Source organism: Vipera ursinii (assembly GCF_947247035.1).
Source record: "Vipera ursinii genome assembly, chromosome: 2".
NCBI lineage: Eukaryota > Metazoa > Chordata > Lepidosauria > Squamata > Viperidae > Vipera > Vipera ursinii.
Genome location: NC_139513.1, coordinates 96,970,278 through 96,989,409, shown reverse-complemented (window position 1 = coordinate 96,989,409; position 19,132 = coordinate 96,970,278). Strand labels below are relative to the sequence as shown.

General features: G+C 39.4%; 1 protein-coding gene across 1 annotated transcript in view; it reads left to right on the top strand.

Moving 5' to 3' along the window:
- The window catches only part of STK10 (serine/threonine kinase 10), an 83,313-nt gene extending 65,353 nt beyond the window's left edge, over nucleotides 1–17,960 (top strand). Inside the window, exons 9-19 of the mRNA XM_083352974.1 lie at nucleotides 2,468–3,049; nucleotides 3,974–4,104; nucleotides 5,043–5,166; nucleotides 6,946–7,125; nucleotides 7,754–7,846; nucleotides 8,072–8,201; nucleotides 10,273–10,397; nucleotides 11,923–12,111; nucleotides 13,941–14,066; nucleotides 14,683–14,796; nucleotides 15,107–17,960. Of these exons, the coding sequence (XP_083209100.1) occupies nucleotides 2,468–3,049; nucleotides 3,974–4,104; nucleotides 5,043–5,166; nucleotides 6,946–7,125; nucleotides 7,754–7,846; nucleotides 8,072–8,201; nucleotides 10,273–10,397; nucleotides 11,923–12,111; nucleotides 13,941–14,066; nucleotides 14,683–14,796; nucleotides 15,107–15,247 (1,935 nt within the window). The 3' untranslated portion in view covers nucleotides 15,248–17,960. The remainder of the gene's footprint in view (nucleotides 1–2,467; nucleotides 3,050–3,973; nucleotides 4,105–5,042; nucleotides 5,167–6,945; nucleotides 7,126–7,753; nucleotides 7,847–8,071; nucleotides 8,202–10,272; nucleotides 10,398–11,922; nucleotides 12,112–13,940; nucleotides 14,067–14,682; nucleotides 14,797–15,106) is intronic.
- Nucleotides 17,961–19,132: the final 1,172 nt, after the last annotated feature.

Genomic DNA, 19,132 nt, shown 5'->3' with positions numbered 1-19,132 from the left:
ACAAAAAGTCTATACGGGGTTTTTATAGTTACTGGTAGTTTAGTGACTCTCATTCTGACCTTGCTCTGGGAATTATCCTGTCTATTTCTTGAGATTTCCTTCCCTTATGAGTAAAGTTTCTGTTTCTCTTCTTTTCATTCTAAGGTTTGCTTCAGAACGTATTATTGTTGTGGTTTTCAGCCTTAATACTATGAGGTGGTAGAACATGCCATTTGTCTTTCATTTTAGTCCTCGCCTCAGCAGCCTCTTTGGCTGCCTAATAAGTAGAAGCCTCAAGTGAGAACTTCTGTGGTGGTGGCCTCTCTTGAAATTTAACTGAAGCATGAGAAACCAGAGATATATAAAGATTGTTGGAGAATGGTTACACAACGAGAGACGGAGTATCTTCATTCTTTGGCCATCTCCTAACTAAAAGAGCTGCAGGAATCTTCCACTTTTGTGTGGGATTTCAGGAAATGTTGTTTTCCGTTGTAGAAAACAATGAAAAGCATTTTTCCCCCCAAGCCTTTTGAAAGAAAAGAGTTAAAAATGCAGGAATCAATTTTGGCACAGCACTCTCTTCACTAGCTGCCAAGACTTTATTAATAATCCTTGAAGCAACTCAGATTCTATCCAGTACAATGATGAACAATACACAGTTTCAAAAGAAAGTGAAATGAAGGCTGGGAGGGGGCGAGGGGAGGGAAGGGCAGGCATTAGTGCAAATTATGTGGAAGGACAGCCTGAAGCCTTCTGCTCTCAGGAAAACCTCAACTGCACTTTTCAGCATTTTCATTACTAATTTCCTTATTCTTTTGTATGTGAAAAGAGTGGGGAAAAAATGCTTGATAATGATTATCTGGTGAAATCCTCCAAGCAAGAGGGGTGGTTTCCTGAAGTCAAATTGCATGTTACTTTAAAGGAGATAGATAACAGCTCAGCCTTATCTGTTCCTTACTCAGATGAAAGGCAAGGAATCCAGTCCCAATTTAGTTCTTTCTAATAGGCTTTGATGAGCTTTCAACAATGTGTCCTTCTTCACTCCAGCTCCAGTTTAGCTTTGAACGACTGCAACTTCCATAGTCCAAATATAATGGTAATGCAAGACAAAATAGCATTTTGATAGGTCAGAAATTCTCCTAGACTGCAGAGCTTTAGCAAAATTGTTCATAGTTTGAGTCCATGAATTTGTAGATGCATTCAAAATTGAAATCAGAACATAAAAGTTCCAGTCTAATCTAAATAAAGATATGGAAGAAAGGTTTAAGGTTTATTTCTATAGCCATCCAACTCAGCCAAGTGGCTTACAATTCTAGGTTCATAGGAAAAGGAAAAAAAAAAGTTTTTTTCAAGTTCAAATGAAAGAATAGGATTCCTAGGAAAGCTGGTGTGGTTTAAAGACAAGGCAAAGAGGAGACTGAGGTACTGAAAACGATGTCCTAGTATATTATACTCTGTCCAGGTTCCCAATCTCCATTCAGACATAGCCATCAGTAGCCAGCTGACTGCACAAGCCAGGGTTTTCAGTATAACAGCTAATTCCCGGTAAATCTTCCTGCCATGGTATCTCACCATAGATCCTAGAATCTTTCCACTCTTGGGATATCCACAGCCACAGTAGTGGCAATCTTCAGATTGGACAATGTAGATGAAGAGGAGGAGAGTGGCTCTGTAGAGGTAGGAGCGGTGATCCCTGCTTCTGCCTTAGTAGTGCTACATCCCAATCTCTGGGGATGTCCAATGTCTCATCCTGCTCCCCTTATTCTTGTGATAACATGTCATAGGCATGACAAAAAAAAATCAGTATTCTTGGTTGCAGGCTTTTTCCTTTTTATAAATTGGAGACCCTGTGACCATGACTGAAGTCTTATGGAGGAGAGATCATCGGAAACCGAGAAGTGGCAGGATGAATGAAGCAAAATTGGCAAAGAATGTGCTGGGGCAACATACTTCAAGTAACAGTTCACCAGCACTGTCAAAGAAAAGTCAAAACATAGCCTTCTGGAAGATTTTGGCAGAATGTTGGCAGCTGTTCTGCAGCAAAGGGAACACTTTATAGCCCAGGCATGAGACCTTCTGTGGACTGATGAAGCAGAAGAGGAGAAAGCATCTTCATGAGTGCCAAATTACTAGGAGAGAATTAAACTCTCCCTTTTACTTCTAGATCCCACTTTTCCCCTACCTCATAAATACAAGCGGGCAGGGAGAGGGAATAATCTCTAGGTACTCAAAGTTCCTTGAGAATTCAGTGATGAAACACTAATTTATGACAAATGACCTACCGGCTTAAGTTTCAATGGTTTTGTTTGCAAACATTCTTTTCTGGAGGAGAATGTGATCCTGTTCCCCTTAAAATGAGTCTGTTTTATCTTAGTGTGCTCATTGTTCTCTTCCTTAATTGTTTTTTCTTGTTCCTTCAGGCAAAAAAAATGTTAAGAAAGGATAATTTCATTATCTTCCTCTTGTCTCCCCTCCTACCTTCACTCAGCCTCATGACGTTCAGAAGAGGGATTCCTCTCTTGCAAGCCAGATAAGTTTGGAAGGAGACAAGCTTCAAGAAAACCGCCTATCACTTGTGGCCAATGGGCCAAAGTTGCCTTTGGAGCACATCAAGGAAGCTATAAATGGGCAGGACAACAGGCTTTTGGAGGAAGAAACTAGAACTGAAGCTCTGGTCAAAACTGCTGAGCATTCGGATTTGCTGGGCATAGAAAGTTATTCAGTCCTGCCTGGTGCCAAACAGAACTTAAGCACCATCCCCCAGGCATTGCAGCCCAGTGAAAACATTAAAGAAGCAGAGGATGGGGCTATCAACCACCGAAAGGAAAGCACTGAGCCAGCAAATAGTGAGGATTCAAATTGGGGAAGCCATACTGTAAACAGCCTCCTTGAAACACCGACTGAAGAAAAACTCCCCAATGGGAGTTTGAACTCTTCTCAGCTTGAGAACGGCAGCCTCAAGAGAGATTCTGATTCTGGCAGCACCTCTGCTTCAGAGAGTATGGACCTCAGCATCTCTTTGTCTACTGATCTGTCCCTGAACAGAAGCAGCGGGTGCCACTCCGTAAAGGTAAGAATTGAAGAGGGTGGGTGGGGCAGAGGGTTATGTTAGGCACCCCATTGAATGGTCAGCGAAAAGTGCAGCACCAGAGATGCTTAGGAAGAGGTTGAAAGAGAACACCTCCTGCTGCCCTTCGGTGTAACAGAAATAGCACGCCTGCTCCCACTTATTATTTTTTTTAATTGTCTGCCAAGGTGAGCTAGAAACTCCAAATCTCTTTATCTCCTGATACAACAATGCATCATTGGATTGCAGGGTTGGGAAATGCAGCAGCATCTTCTACTGTGTTTTGGGCTGCACTGGATAGGAAGGTAAAGAACCTCCGTACACGGAATTCAGAGGAAAACAACCAAACGCTTCACAAATGTTTTGGATTTTAATTCTCATCGGCACTACCAACTGATGGTTGATGACACACCGTTACAAGTGATGTCATTCAAAAAAATCTAACTAATACTGTGTTGCCTGCCTAGCGATGGATAATAATGCAGCATGGATGGAGAGGATGAGTCCCGTTTTTTGGTGGAAAGAGGACACACTCAAATATTTGTGGTTTCAGAGAGGGTTCAAATTTTGAAATTTCAGGAAAATGGTTGGCATTGAATAACTGCCAGTCCCTCCTGCTCTTTGCCAAAGTCTTCTAATTCGACAAGATGTTGTCCCTTCCCCATACTCCCCTAAATACAAACACTGAAAACAAAATGAACCATACAAATCAAGAATATGTGTGAAATCTATTGTTTTAATTTCTTAATATCAACTTGGAATTTGAATTTCCTTGCTAGAAAAATAGTCATTCTTCCTCTTCTGGTGGTTACGATTCCTGTGAGGCTTGTAGAAAACACATTTTGTTTAGTTACGCGATAAAGTAATTATTTCGAGGCCAGAATTTCCTGTTGTCTATTTACACTGTTTCTTTGGTTATATGTGTAGAATGCAAAAATACAGAACATGACACTGAAACGAACAAGAAGATTTGTAGTAGATGGAGTGGAAGTGAGTGTTACCACCTCGAAAATCATCAGTGAAGATGAAAAGAAGGATGAGGAGATGAGATTCCTCAGGCAAGCTAAAATTGTGTTTTGTTTGTAACCAATTATATAGGCCTGACTGTTTATCTAATCGGTGAAAACATTAAATATTAGGAAGAATTTTCTGATGGTAATAAGATTCAGTCTTGGATCAGAGAATCTACAAAAGTAGCAGGTCATTTTAGATCATGTTCAAGTACAGCACATAGAAGGATATCTATGAGGTTTCTATTCACTAGAGATCAGCAATTATCTTATGGAATCAGATATTGAGAATTATCATCCAGTTTTCCCATCCAGCTTAGCCAAAGGCTAGCTGAGATTTATAGTAGTTGCAGAAAAATACATATAGAAAGCACTAAACCGTGCAACAGAATAAGAATGGGGAAGGGAAAAATGAAACTTCAGCAATTCACTGCTAATGTTTTTGCCTGCTCTTTTTATTATGACAGGAGTCAACAAATGTCTGGCAACAGTTTGAGATGTTAAATCTAAATTATACCCAAAAAAAGGTGACATAACAGTTTTCTAAAACTCACTTCAACAGATGTCAACACCACAAAGTTACCTGAGTTGTTTATTATATTTCTTTCAGCTTGCCAAGTTTCAGAGAGAGATATATTCTTGCACGCAGTTGTTGGAGGGATTGTATTAAACCATATTTATTCAAAATGTTTGCATGATGTAATTTGAATAATTCAAGGCCAGACGTGCAAATATAAACAAGAGCTGGGAGAAAAAGAAAAATATTCTGCCTGCAGGCCAAAAGCGATATATGTTCATGGCAGCGATTGAAGGAGTCAGTTCTCCCCTCAAGGAAATTCTAGATCCTTAGAATGCAGAAGGCAGCCGGCAGCCTATCTTGGCTAGTCTTCATTATGATTATTTTACTCTAAATGGTGTTTCTGTGTAGCTTTGGCTTTAAAGTTTCTCTTCTGTTTCTAAATTTCTGTTCTACTTTAACCCTGCAGGCGGCAGGAGCTGCGGGAGCTACGTTTGCTTCAGAAAGAGGAACATCGGAATCAAACACAATTAACAAACAAACATCAGCTGCTCCTGGAACAAATGTTAAAACGTTTTGAACAAGAAATGAATGTAAGTGGGAAGAGGAATTGCCATCTCAGAAGTTGGCCGAAGATATGGAGAAAGAAAAATTAATAAGCCGTGTGGTATTAATTAGGCTAGGAAGAAACCTAAATACTGTCACTAAAAGTAGTGTCAGTTCTCTGAAGAATTATAGATAGAATGGCAAACTTACCTGTGTAAATGTATCAGTATTAATATACTATATATTACATAACATAACATAACAATATTCTTTACTATAGATTGTGGATTTTAGGCTTGTAATCTTTTATTATTCAGAATAATTTCCCTGTGTTTATATTTTAGTGTCTTCAAACATTGAACATCCTTTGGAAAATCCTTACTAAAATCATAATGTCAAGCAGCAAAATCCCGAATGTTTTGAACTCCAACAACTTATGGTGATTTTTTGAAGCTCGGTTCAAAACATCTGGAGCATAGGAAATTTCAGTATTCCTGATATAGCATATACAAAACAAGGACTATTTTTCCTTCTCTCCCTAATAATTTCTCACTTTCTAAAAAATTGCAGGAGCCTCCCATCCAAGCCTGGTCAATTTTTGCATTATAAAATTTTGGTGTGAGTTTCTGTTCCAGATTGTCCTACATGTTCAGAATGTCAGGAAGCAGCATGTTTAGCTGAACATTCTGGGAGAAGAAATTTGTTTCAATAATTTTTCTTATGCCTCATAGTATGCCACTTCTAAATCAGTGCCTTCTACATGTGTTATCCCACAACTAAGGGCATGCAGACATCATGACTGTGGCATTATGGGATTGTTGGAGCTGTATTCCAGCACACCTGGAGATTGCAAGGTTGAGAAGACTTATGTAAACAGATGCAATCATTTCATCTGCTAGTATCAGCATTGCTGAATCCTTCTCAGCTTCTCTATTATATTAAATCTTCAAACAAAATGACAATAATTTTTCAAATACTATATTTGTACAGTTAACAATTGCCATCCTTAAGTTTTCTCAGGGCTACACATTCCCAGTTTTCAATCAGGCTTAATAGGAATTTCTCATCCGTTGATAATTTGTACTGAAGTTCTCTGAAATTATTCCAGTACTTGAGCAATTTTGTCCCATTAATTTTTCCTGCTGCTAATGTGCATCATCCAATCTTATATGCAGAAGGAATCTTGAATGGCTTTTTTCTGATCTACAGCAACACACACACGTGCACACACACACGCATGCACACACGCGCACACACACACACACACACACACACACACACACACACACACAGGCAATCCTCAGCCTACAGAAAAGGATGCCACAGTTAGAACCTAATGGTTATTGCCCAGAATGTCATTGCTGAATCAATCACCAGCAAAGTGAATTCTATTCTCCCCAGAAGGGGTGCATTAAGATCATTGAGGCCACCAGTCTCAGGATATTGTCCATTCTTCCTAGTGCAAAGGTCTCAAATCACAGTGATTGTTGTTGTTAAAACCTGTATACTGGCTGACTCTCAACAACATTAAAAAAAATAAAGATAGGAAGCATGATGAAGTGAGGAGTCTTACTTTCTTTTTCTGAATCCTAGGTAGAATAATAAGAGTTACTCCTCAGTTACAGCTCCAGCAATGGAATCTTTAATGTTCACAGCCAAGATAGTGAGAGAATGTTTTAGAATTAATATGAGCTTGACTAATGATCCTTATATGAAACCAAACTTAGGTTGTAAACTAAGCTTGCTTTTTTCCAAGCTTTGCTTTTATTACTAAATTAAGGAAAACATCACTATATTTAAGATTGTATCTGCCTTTTCTTTTATAGTCAAAGAAGAAGTTTTATGATACAGAACTAGAAAATCTAGAGCGGCAGCAGAAGCAGCAGATTGAAAAAATGGAGCAAGATCATGCACTGCACCGACGAGATGAAGCTAAACGTATCCGTGCTGAGCAAGAACGGGATCTGCTTAAATTTCAGGAACTGCTGAAACAAAAAAAGAAAGAGGTAAAGCTGGTAGTTTGAATTCTTCCATGCTAGGATAATATTAGGATGCCAACCCAGCTGTCAGTTAAAATGTTTCTCATAAACAAAGCAATTCAAAGGGATGGAAGATGGCACCCAGGATGAATGAAGAAAGTAATCTAAGAAGGAAAAATGTACAGGAAATACAAAGAAGGGAGTTAGGGAAAGAAGAATGAAAAAGTGGGGTGAGAGAGAAGGGAGGAAAACCTGAAGAGCTAATGAAGTTGTTTAATGATTGACCTATGGGTTGTAAAGTTCCTGGTTCAAATATCACTTCTTTCACAAACTTTTTCAACCCCTTCAGACATTTCTCTATGGACACACTAGAAATACATTCTATTCACCTAGGTTGGACTGCTGAATAAAAAGGTATTTAGGAAGGAATTTGGGGGGAAATGCCAATTTAAAAATGGCCAATAATAAAATAATGAGCAAAGCAAGACAGTAGGTAGGAGAGACAGAAGAGAAACAACAAAAAAATGACAGTACTATTCAGTTTTCTGCTGAATGTACAAAACAATAGTATAGATTCTTCTAAGCTACAAAGGGCTTCCCAGTAGTTCTGAATATCTCAAATGTTTGTCTGCTTGTCTTTTTCTTTGTTATGAAGCTCAAGAATGACATTGAAAAGCTCCCACGGCAACAACGCAAGAGCAGCATGAAAGTGAAGTTGGATGACTTTGCACAAAAAAAGCAAGTTATGGTAAGGCACAAGAGAGATTTAATTGACATTGTAGCACGAACTCTTAGAGAAACATAGATTCCCAACCAGCCAGGGAGAAACACTATGGATTATCTCAAAGACCTTCAGAAAGTCTGGAATTCTGGTTTCCAATTAGTTTGAGAACTACCATCCCAACATATCTAAAAGCTGACAGATTCGAGAAAGCCAAGACGAGTAATTCATACATCTCCTTTCTCATTCCAGGAACAAGACTTTATAGCCAAGCAATCCGAGGATCTGGAGCAGGCAATGAGGAACATTACAGCTCAGAATCGGAAAGAGATCTGTGACAAAGAACGAGAATGCCTCAATAAAAAACAGCAGCTTCTGAGAGGTGCTTTTTTTCCTTAAATGGACCAGTTAGAATGGCTCACGAGTAAGGAAGTCAGACTAAGAAGAATATGCTTTCGTTTAAAGGCAATGCAACCTATTGGAGAGCATTGGCAAAGCTATAAACAGGAAGAATGCAAATCCTTTACAGCAGGCATGTCAAACTGCCGGCCCGTCAGCCGGATGCATCACGATGAAACCGTGCCCACCCCATTGCCGGCAATGGGGGAAAAGTTGCGATATGTCGTGCAACGTCACGTGACGTCGCAAGTTTGACATGCCCGTTTTACAGTAATGAGAAGCATGCTGTGGATTGTCTTGAGTGCTCATCAGTTTTTATATTATGGAATAATATTTTAAGCTAGAGAGTTATTTTGGAAAAGTAGCCAATTAATCTGAAGTTATAATTTTCCAGCCACTTTTTGTCACAGTGCTAGTTTGGAAGCCAATAAAACATCAAAAATAGAGCTTACTTATAAAATGTGGATAGGAAAACTTGTCATATTCCAGATGCTCTGATCTACAGCTTCCAACTTCCTCAGCTGTTGACCATACTGGCAGGTGCTAGTGAGAGCTGGAATCAAAAATTGAAACAGAAATAGAAATGTAAAAGCAAATCTTTGCTACAGATTTCTAAGAAAGCAAACCCTGCCATAGTATGAATTCTTCCCAGATTGTAGCTATCTGGTTGTTCATCCTTCTTTAATAAAAGATCTCTGAAGAACTATTCCTAAAAGATATGATGGGAAGAGATCTCATCTGACACAAAGCTGTATTTTATGTACATAAAGTGTTTGCATTTTTTTAAAAAAAGCATATGTATGAGGAATAGATGTGCAAGGAGCAAAAAGTGTCAAGCTCAGGAAACCAGGAACCAGTGTGGTGTTCAAAAGCAACATTCCATGCAGCCTATATGCAAGAACCTGATCTACTAACAATCAAGGCAAATTGGTGCCAGATAAGAGTCAGTGGACCTCAAGGAGGGCTGGACATAGGTCTCTTAAAGGGGCGTAGCCACTCCAAACTGATGATCCGTTTGTTCCTCCCCTCAGGCTCAGCCTGATTGTCTCCTACAAAACGTTTAAGGAAGAAGGCAGAGAGAATTTTTTTTTTTTAAGTGGCATTAGGGGGTGGTTTGTATTCAACATTATACATCAGGGAGACTTATCATTTTTCCTTTAAATGTGAATTAGGAAAGTTGCGTGGAAAAGCTTCATGCGTTAGGAAATGCTTCAAGGGACCACTAATTTTTGAAAATTATTTTTTAAAATGGTATTAACACACAATCTTGGGTCCGGATTACCTACGGCAGCACCTGCGGCCGGCATCAACTTCCCACCGTCCAGTGCGCTCCCACAGAGAGGGCCTCCTCAGGGTGCCTCCGGTCAGAGAATGTCGACTGGTGGCCCCCAGGGGGAGGGCGTTCTCTGTGGGCGTGCCAGACCTGTGGAACCGCTTGCCGGTTGAGCTCTGGATGGCCCCCGACCTTCGCTCCTTCCGGCGGGATCTAAAAACTTACTTATTTGAGCAATCCAGCTTGGTTTGATGGGTTTGGGGTTGGGTTTTTAATATGGTTTTAATTATTATATATATCGGGCATAATTATTTAATTGTTTTTTTAACTTTTGTACTTTGTTTTTTTAATATTTATTGCCCTGTACACCGCCCTGAGTCCTTCGGGAGAAGGGCGGTATAAAAATTTAATAAATATAAATATAAATCTTATGGATTGAAATATCATCATAGGAACACAGATTGGGAAATGATGATAATCTAGAGGCTGACAGGTTTTCCGTCTCTACAGCAAAGATTTTGTACCCAGTTCCCTCCCCTTCACACGCATCCTTTCTCTTCTCTTGCTTTGGGAACCCCTGTGAAAAGGGGGAAAAAGAAAACCAGCTGCTCTTATCGTTCATTCACCTTTTCAGGCCAATAATATCATAACGTAAAAAGAAGGTTGAGGGGATAGAAACTGAGCATGAGGGTAGACAATGCTGAGATTGAAACAGTTACTCTTCCCTTCTCTGTTCAGGTATTGAATGGCCATGTATGTTTAATTTTTTAAAACACTGTAGACCGGGAAGCCACTATCTGGGATCTTGAAGAGCACCATCTGCAGGAGAAGCACCAGATTTTGAAACAGCAACTAAAAGACCAGTATTTCCTCCAGAGACACGAGCTGCTACGGAAACACGAGAAGGTAGCGGCATTTTCCGTTCTCTCTTCTTCTGAATGATAGGTGGGATCTAAAGTTGCAGATATATAGAAGCAAAGCTAGTGTGCAGAAGGGTTGGAGTGTGGAGATATGGGAAAGCTTTGGTAGAAATACGAGATGTGATAGAGCAGCACAACGCAGAACTTTTAAAATTGTATTTTATTTATTTATTTATTTTATTTTAATTCCATTTATATCCCGCCCTTCTCCGAAGACTCAGGGCGGCTTACAAGCTTAGCAGTATGGTAACTGTGGGCTCCTAAGAGCTCCTGGGAAGAGTCTACTCTACGACAACTCACTACAGTCAACCTGCCACAGCCAACTTGCTGCAGCCAACTCACCACAGCCAACTCGCCGTGGCCAACTTGCCACGGAGCAGTTCACCATGGCCAACTCACCATGTGACAACTCTCCATGGGACAAGATTTACACTAATCTCCAAAAAAATATAGTGAAATAGAATCATTAAAGAAAGGATGCCAAAGGAGGGGCAAAATGAAATATGAATGACAAAAATTAAAATAACGTTTTAACTTTTAAATAATTACATTGAATTGTCCCACAGCGAGTTGTCCTGTGGCGTGTTGTCCAGTGATGAGTTGTCCTGTGGCGTGTTGTCCCGTTCTGCCTGGGAAGGAGTACTCTGATTATAATACAATCTCTGTAGTTATTAGGGAGAGGACACAGTGTTAGGGTTAGTCTCTCCTAAATTAGGATTCTCTCATTGTATTGGACTGTAGTTCCAATATCCACTGTGATTACAGTCAAGTTTGCTAAAGAGAATTTTGTTCAAACCAGATAAAACTCTGATTTCAGGAAAAGAAACGACATAAGAGCAAATGTTCTATTTTTGCCTTTTGCTGTGATAGAAATTGCATTGAACCTTTGGCAAAAATGCTTATTTTACATTATGGAGCAAGATGCCTTTCATTCCCATTAGAGATGAAGCTAATGTTTCCTCCTCTGTGTGGAGAATACTAATATATATTCTACCTCTGATTTATTGGCACCTGTACTGCATGTGTGGATGATCACTAATATTTATATATTGCTTATTATTTGTATAGTTTAATAACCACGGCTGCCTATTGCGTTGAAGAAGTAGTCTTTCTGCACATAAACAACATACTGATTATGATTTCCATTAAGAAATCCCACTGGATAGATCTGTAATTTGGCAGCTTTCTATAATAGCTTTTATGTTTCAGCTGGCTTAATTAGCATTGTTGTCTCTGTGATAGTTCCCAATAGCTTACACTAGGGATGCCATCCATAAGAGCTGGGGGCATTGATGTTATTTCCTTCAGGAAAAAAAAAAATAATACTAGCCTCCTCTGCACGTTCAGGTCTTCCAGGTTGATCTTATTTCTCGCTTCCCCGCCCACCAATAACCTTTTGTTTTTTGTTCAATAATTTGTGGCCCCTTGCCATTGATGTCTCCGAATGTAATGCGGGGCATTATCTTATGCTGGCTCCCTCATTCCCACCACTGTGTTGATTTATATTGCAGGAGCGTGAGCAAATGCAACGATATAACCAGCGCATGATAGAACAGCTGAAAGTTCGGCAGCAGCAAGAGAGGGCCCGTCTCCCCAAAATTCAGAGGAGTGAAGGGAAAACCCGCATGGCCATGTATAAAAAGAGTCTCCATATCAACTCCAGTGGAAGTGCCTCAGAACAGAGAGAGAAGATAAAACAGGTGAAATTTGCTGTCAGAGTCAGGTAGCTACCCTGCTGAAGGGATCTGTCTGAGAACTTTAATTAGATACAGAGATGTCTTGGGCCCAGAGCTCTTCAACGTTTTCATAAATGACCTACATTCCGGCTCGGCAGACCAGCAGAGGCAGCAGCAGCGGAGGGGGAGAGGAGTAGGAATGGTATGCATGCATGCACTCACCACTTCAGTGGCTCGGTTCCGAACAGGCTGTGGCCCAGCCATGGATCAGGGATTGGGTACCCCTGACCGAGATGAAGGGATTGAAGGGGCACTCATCAAATTTGTGGATGAGGGACTGCTAACACTTTAGAAGATAGATTCAAGATTTAGGAGGATCTTGGCAGACTTGAGCATTAGGTCCTATCCAAAGAGATGCAGTTCAGCGGTGAGAAAAGTAAGGTCCTGCACTTGGGCAGGAAAAATCAGATGCATCGGTACAGGATAGGCAGTAGTGCCTATGAGAGGGATCAAGGTGTCCTGGTGGACCACTGTTTAAGTGTGAGTCATCAGTGTGGTGCAGCTGCCAAAAAAAGCCAAAACAGTCCAGGGTTGCATCAATAGAGGGAGAGTACCAAGATCAAGGGAAGTAATAGTATCACTTTATATCACATTGGTGAGGCCATTTTTGGAATGCTGTATCCAGTTCCGGTCACCATGTTACAAAGGAGATGCTGAGGCCCTAGAAAGAATGCAGAGAAGAGAAGCAAAGATGATAAGGAGTCCGAAGGCTAATCCTATGAAGAATGGCTGAAGTAACTAGATAACTTTAGCTTAACAAAGAGAAGTCTGAGGGAAAACATGATAGCAATCTTCATGTGCTTCATTGCTGGAAGTTTTCAAGAAAAGTTTGGACAACCATTTGTCCAAGATGATATGAGAACTCCTGCCTCTAAGATCCCTTCCAACCGTATGATTCAATGACTGGATGGAAAATAAGCAGAGGATTCTTTTGTCAATGAGTCAGTTCATGTAACCTGCTTAGGCATGTTACAGGATTATAACAATTGCTTGGGCGTTTTTTAACAAAGAGAATAAGGAATAGGCATATTTTAAATAAAAATGAGGTACTGGTAAATGAGGAATGTGTATACTTTCCCCGATTGTATCTGCTACCACATCCATTAGTGGCCCAACTAACAAATTATGGAGGATTCCACGAGAAGAATAAACCAGGGCCCCTGCTTTGAATAATATGATGAATTATCTATAGGTGAATTATCCAAGGTTGGTTAGCTGTGCCAGCTCACAGGAGGAGCTAAAGGTACTGTCACAGCAGTACTGTATGGACCAACGCACTGCCAATTAACTGCTAAACTGTAATTTGGCCTTGCATTTGTTATGTAAATGAACTAAATGAATGTATTATACTGTAAAAATCTGCTAGACATAGCCTACTGGGAATTATTTGTCTAGCAGCTGCATATCATATCACTGATATTTAGGCTTCAGCATTAAATGAGTTTCAAAATAGAAATAATTCAAATTGTCACACACTCTAATTTTGTGAAAGGGTAGAGAGAGATCATAATTATGATCACCCATCCCTCTCAATTTTTTGGTGTATCTTCAAGTAAGGAAAAATGAAATCAGATCATATTGACAAAGCACTCATCATACAAGCAAATGTTAGTCAGGGTCCAGAGATCCTATAACTATCCCAGGAGATGAATTAAAACAGTTTCACTGACAAGAAATAATTAATCACAGTGGTAAACTTCGGTTACCTTCTGAAGTATTTCAAGTTCAGGTATATAACTGTTGCGGGAAACCATCCAAAACTTGGATGGTTGTTGGTGTTTTCCCCATTACAGTTTGCCCAGCAGGAAGAAAAGAGACAAAAAACTGAGCGAATGCAGCAGCAGCAGAAGCACGAGATGCAGATGAAGGAAATGTTGGCTCAGTGTGAGGGCAATATGAATGAACTCCAGCAGTTACAGGTAACTTAATATCAATGGTACAGTTTTATTTATGCTTACGTTAATCTTCAAAAGTGCAGCACGTATGAAGCCTTTGAGCTATCTGTTATCATGTTCTGAAAGATGTGTTAATGCTGGTCACGGTGGGTCCTAAAACAGAAGAGAAAAATAATATCAGGGATTATTTTTTTTAATGCTGGCATGTAATCGTATTTATATCTGAAGTTTTATCCGAGGGGTGAAATACGGGTAAATAAATGTGGGTTCATTTAATTCATTTAAATCCTAATATAAGCCTGGTGAGTTATGCTAGTTTTGAAAGAGGATGATTTTTCTCAAAGCCATCAAGTAAACTCCATGGATTATCAGAGATTTCAACTCTTTATGTCTAGAGCACAATATGCTAAGCAGGCTGTATTGGCTAACTCCAGGTTAAGCAGACACATTGAATCTGTGACATCAGGTAGAATGAGACTTCTAATGTCAGAAAGATATTAGAAAGATAACTAAATATTATTTGCTGCTGGTCGTGCAATCTCAAATTAGGTCAAAGAGATGGTAGGCCTGGTGCTTTTTCCTCCTTGCAAAATATCTTCTCATATTTCTTTCTCTCTATTGCTTGTTTCAATCTATGTAGAATGAAAAGTGCCACCTTCTGGTTGAACATGAGACTCAAAAACTGAAAGCCTTGGATGAAAACCACAACCTGACCCTCAAGGACTGGCGAGATAAACTTAGGCCAAGAAAAAAGGTGATTAAAAATTTGCACCCACATCAGAATTAAATTGTGAAATGTTGAAGATCAGATCAGTTGGTCAAAATAAGGATTAAAAAAAAATTAATTTCCACAAGACCCATAATTTAGGGGAAAATGAGTAAGGAAGACTTGGAATGTTTGTGAGCAGGTTTGCATTGTATACTCTTTTATTTTCCTTATTCTAATGTCGTATTCATTTCAACCTGCAACTGCATGTAAGCTGGCAGGAATCCAGAGAGAAATCAAGGTGGTTATTATTAGCAAAAACTTCATCTTTTCACCTCTTTTTGTCTTTGTGTTTCAGGCACTAGAAGACGAGCTGAACCAGAAAAAGCGAGAACAAGAGATGTTTTTCAAACTCAGCGAAGAAGCTGATGATCTATCTCCTATGTCTCCAAACAAACCTGCTAAATTTGTCCCGTTCAGCTCTGCAGAGGCTTCATAATACTTGGGTTCAGTAGGCAAGGCTTGGTGATACTTGCCTTTTGTCTGTTGGAGGAAAATCAACAGATAGGGCTCCTTCCTCTCTTTGCCAGCTCTGATCAGAGTTTTCTGTTCAGTTGTGTGCCAGATGGTCGGTGTGGCTAGCACTCTGATCCACTAGAGGTGAGGTAGCTTCACATATGGGTTAGAAGCAAGCTGTAGCAAGCTTCCAGGGGATCCACCTGATGGGGTGGACTGCAGAATCAACGTTGCTTGCTGAATCCTTCCCCAGCCAGTTTTACCATTTCCTAATGGGATAGTGGAAAAGATCTAAGAGGAGATGAATTGCAGTATTGGTTGGATTTTCCAAGTTAGCTTTCCTGTGTATCTGAGCTTAATGATGGGGTGGTTTTACTCAACAGCATAACTTTTGAGACTCAATAGTAGATGCTGTTTACCTGTGATAGCCTTTAAGAGGATAGTACATCATCATCTGCCTTTAATGCGGTCTCTACCCATGTAAACTAAGCAAAAGACTGCTTTTTGTTCTGTGCCTCCCTTTTGGAATTGTTCTGTCCCTCAGGATCTTCCAAACAGTTTGTGACATAATTTGTAATTTTTCTTTGATACAGAATAGCCTGAAATTTAGAAGCAAAGCAGCCTTAAAACTAACAGGGTAGCCCAAGGAATGATATTCTACCATGGTGAAGGTTGAATAGAGACTGTGGAAAAGGCTTCCAACCTGGGCTATGTTTAAATAAAGAGACTTGCCCAAGCTAAATGGTTGTAAATATATAGTAAGGAAGAATGATCTTTCTTTGCTTTGTCAATCAGATGTTATCCCAGTAGCTTCTGTAGCATTGTACCTTTGGTTTACCTGTGCTTGTGAACCAGAATTCTGTGGTTCCTTTTCTTTTCACAGTCAAGGATGAAGCCTCTGCTCAAGTTAGGGAAAGAACTAGTGTTTACTCTGGCTAAATTAAAGAAGAGCAACCCCAGTTATCCATGGCAACAAATTTGTAGCTGGACTAAGATTGAAGGCGCTTTGCTTCGTATCAAATTGTACCTGATTTTTAAGTTTTCATAGAGTAGCAAATGCTAGCTTAGGGACTTTCTCGTGCTAAATGATTGGGTGTGCTCAGAACTGAAGACACGGTTTTGAAATAAAGCAATGCTGGATTGCTATGAGCAATTCCAGTCTTTGTAGTTTCTCTGAATCAGGAGAAAGGGCTACCTAAGAGAGGCCACGGGTAGTAGAATATAATATTATATATTTGAAATGCTAAAGCAGTTCAGTATTTCAGACTTTTACAAAATGCTATTTTTGACCAAAGAGATCTCTTTTCTTTCCCTTCCACATGTTTTGACCTATTTAATATAAATTTCCAAAGGTTTTGTCCCCTTTGCCAGTTTGCATTTCCCTACTACTTATATTTAAATTTTTGTTTTGTCATTGATGAAGTATAATTCACACAGATTTCAATTTGAGTAACCAGCTACCTGGGATAAATGCTATGTTTGGTACTTGTTTAGTTAAAAGTTCAAACAGAAAGCTGATGCAATTCATTTTCAACATCTCAGAACAATATGTATTTATGGAGAGAACATGATCCAATGTTCCTTTTGATGTCCAATGTAGGATTGTTGTAAGCATAGTTGGTTGCCTCTCTGTAGGAAAAACGATTGTTTTCTTATGCACTGTTTTTCAAAGCACTGTTGCTAATGACCTGATTGCTGTGCTGACAGCTAATTTGTTGGAATGTCAATTGAAATTTAGTAAACTAGTGGCTGCTGACAGAGCCAGTCACAAAGTGTCAAGCATTATATTAAAGATGGCAAAATGAACATACAATCTGAAAGAAATGTCTGCCAAAAGGATACTGGGTATTAGACATTTTTAGGAAATGTGTATTCACAAAGCACTTTAATTCCTCTTCAACCTGTCTTAGATCTTAGATTGTTAAGATAATGTGTGAGGGGAGAGAGAGAGAGAAGGAAACAAAGCCTGCATGTGAATGTTGAAAGTAAAGGCAAGTTTTCTTTAAACGAACAGTGTTAGCTTTATGTTGAAATGATGGGTGCTTTATCATCATTGTGTCTTGGGTGGGTTAGTTTGTCTGCACATTCCTGCTTTTTCCTCTCTTGGCTAAGAAAGCAAACAATGGCACACACAACAGCTTTTTCTGTCTTCCCTTCCTTTGCCAGCCCGATCCTGGCTGTTCCCAAAGAGGCTGGAACTTCCCTATGTGCAATATGCACTTTCCAATGTTTCCAGGAAGGTTGTTGAAAGAAAGTATCTCTTCCCTTCATTAAACATTTGTTAACCTCGGAAAAAATATATTTTGGTTTCATCAGGGCAGAGAGAAGGTATTTTGTATTTTTATAGGGGTAAGGGGTTTTTTTGGAAAAAAAAAATCTCCAGGATTTTCCCTCTTTGGGTTACCATGATGATGTAAATAATCTAATAAAATATGAACCACTAAGCCTTTGCATAGCAATCCAGAATTGCATTCCTGCTGCATGTCTCTATAGGCCAGCAGTGCTGAGCTTGGCTTGGCTACAGTGGAATTGTGTTTCAGGATTCTATTGATTGGCATTTAAAAAAAAATCAAGTCCACAGCTTGCTGGCCCTGTACAAAGTGTTTTTTTTTAAAATATAGATTGATGGTCTTACTTGAAAATATCTGTACTGTATTGTAATGTGTTAATATTAAACAATTAATCCTTGAAGCAAATTGTGACTAGTTGGAATTATGTACAAGTCTCTTTCACTGTTTTTTTTTTAAAAAAAGGTTTGACACTGATAGCAAGGTCTGTACCTCTCGTAGACTCTTAATATTACTTTTGTAATAGTTTTATTTTGATATGAACTATTATACTGTGTAATAATAATAATAGACTGGGAGTGCTGAAGTATTTCAAAAAGCATTACTTTCAGTTACATGAAACCTGGCTTTAGTTGAGTTCCAGAAACATTTCTACCTTACATACTATATCTTGAAGTCTTAGTTAAAAGGGTCTTTTTAACCATCTAGTAATTTACTGATTTTCGTGAAAGATGGAAATTTGTTGATTGACTAGGTTTAACAGAGAAGCCATTTTTCCTGTACATTTTCAGCAGTTTCCATAAAATATCAGGGCAGCTGAGAATAGAAAATACAGGAATTTATGTTCAGAACTTTGCACTACTTATAATATCTTTTACAACATCTGTTATTATACAATAACAGCGAACACCTTGATGCAAACAAAGTCATCACTAAAAGTCAACATGGGTTTGTCAAAAACAGATCATGCCAGACAAATCTTATTACATTCTTTGACCAAGTGACAAAATTAGTGGACCAGAGGAACGCTGTAGATATAATTTACTTGGACTTCAGTAAGGCATTTGATAAAGTAGATCACAACCTACTACTTGATAAGATAGAAAAATGTGGGTTAGATAGCATTACCACCAGATGGATTCATAGCTGGCTGACAGGCCGTACTCAGCGTGTGGTCCTCAATGGAACCGCATCTACATGGAAGGAAGTGTGTAGTGGGGTGCCCCAGGGCTCTGTTCTGGGCCCAGTGCTCTTCAATATCTTCATTAATGATTTGGATGAGGGGATAGATGGGGAACTCATCAAATTTGCAGACGACACCAAGCTGGCAGGAATAGCCAATACTCCAGAAGATAGGCTTAAGATACAGAAGGATCTGGACAGACTCGAACACTGGGCACTATCTAACAAAATGAAATTCAATGGTGAAAAAAGTAAGGTTCTACATTTAGGCAGGAAAAATCAAATGCATAGGTATAGTATAGGTGGTACCTTGCTCAATAGTAGTAACTGTGAGAGGGATCTCGGAGTCTTAGTAGACAATCACTTCAATATGAGCCAGCAGTGTGCTACAGCTGCCA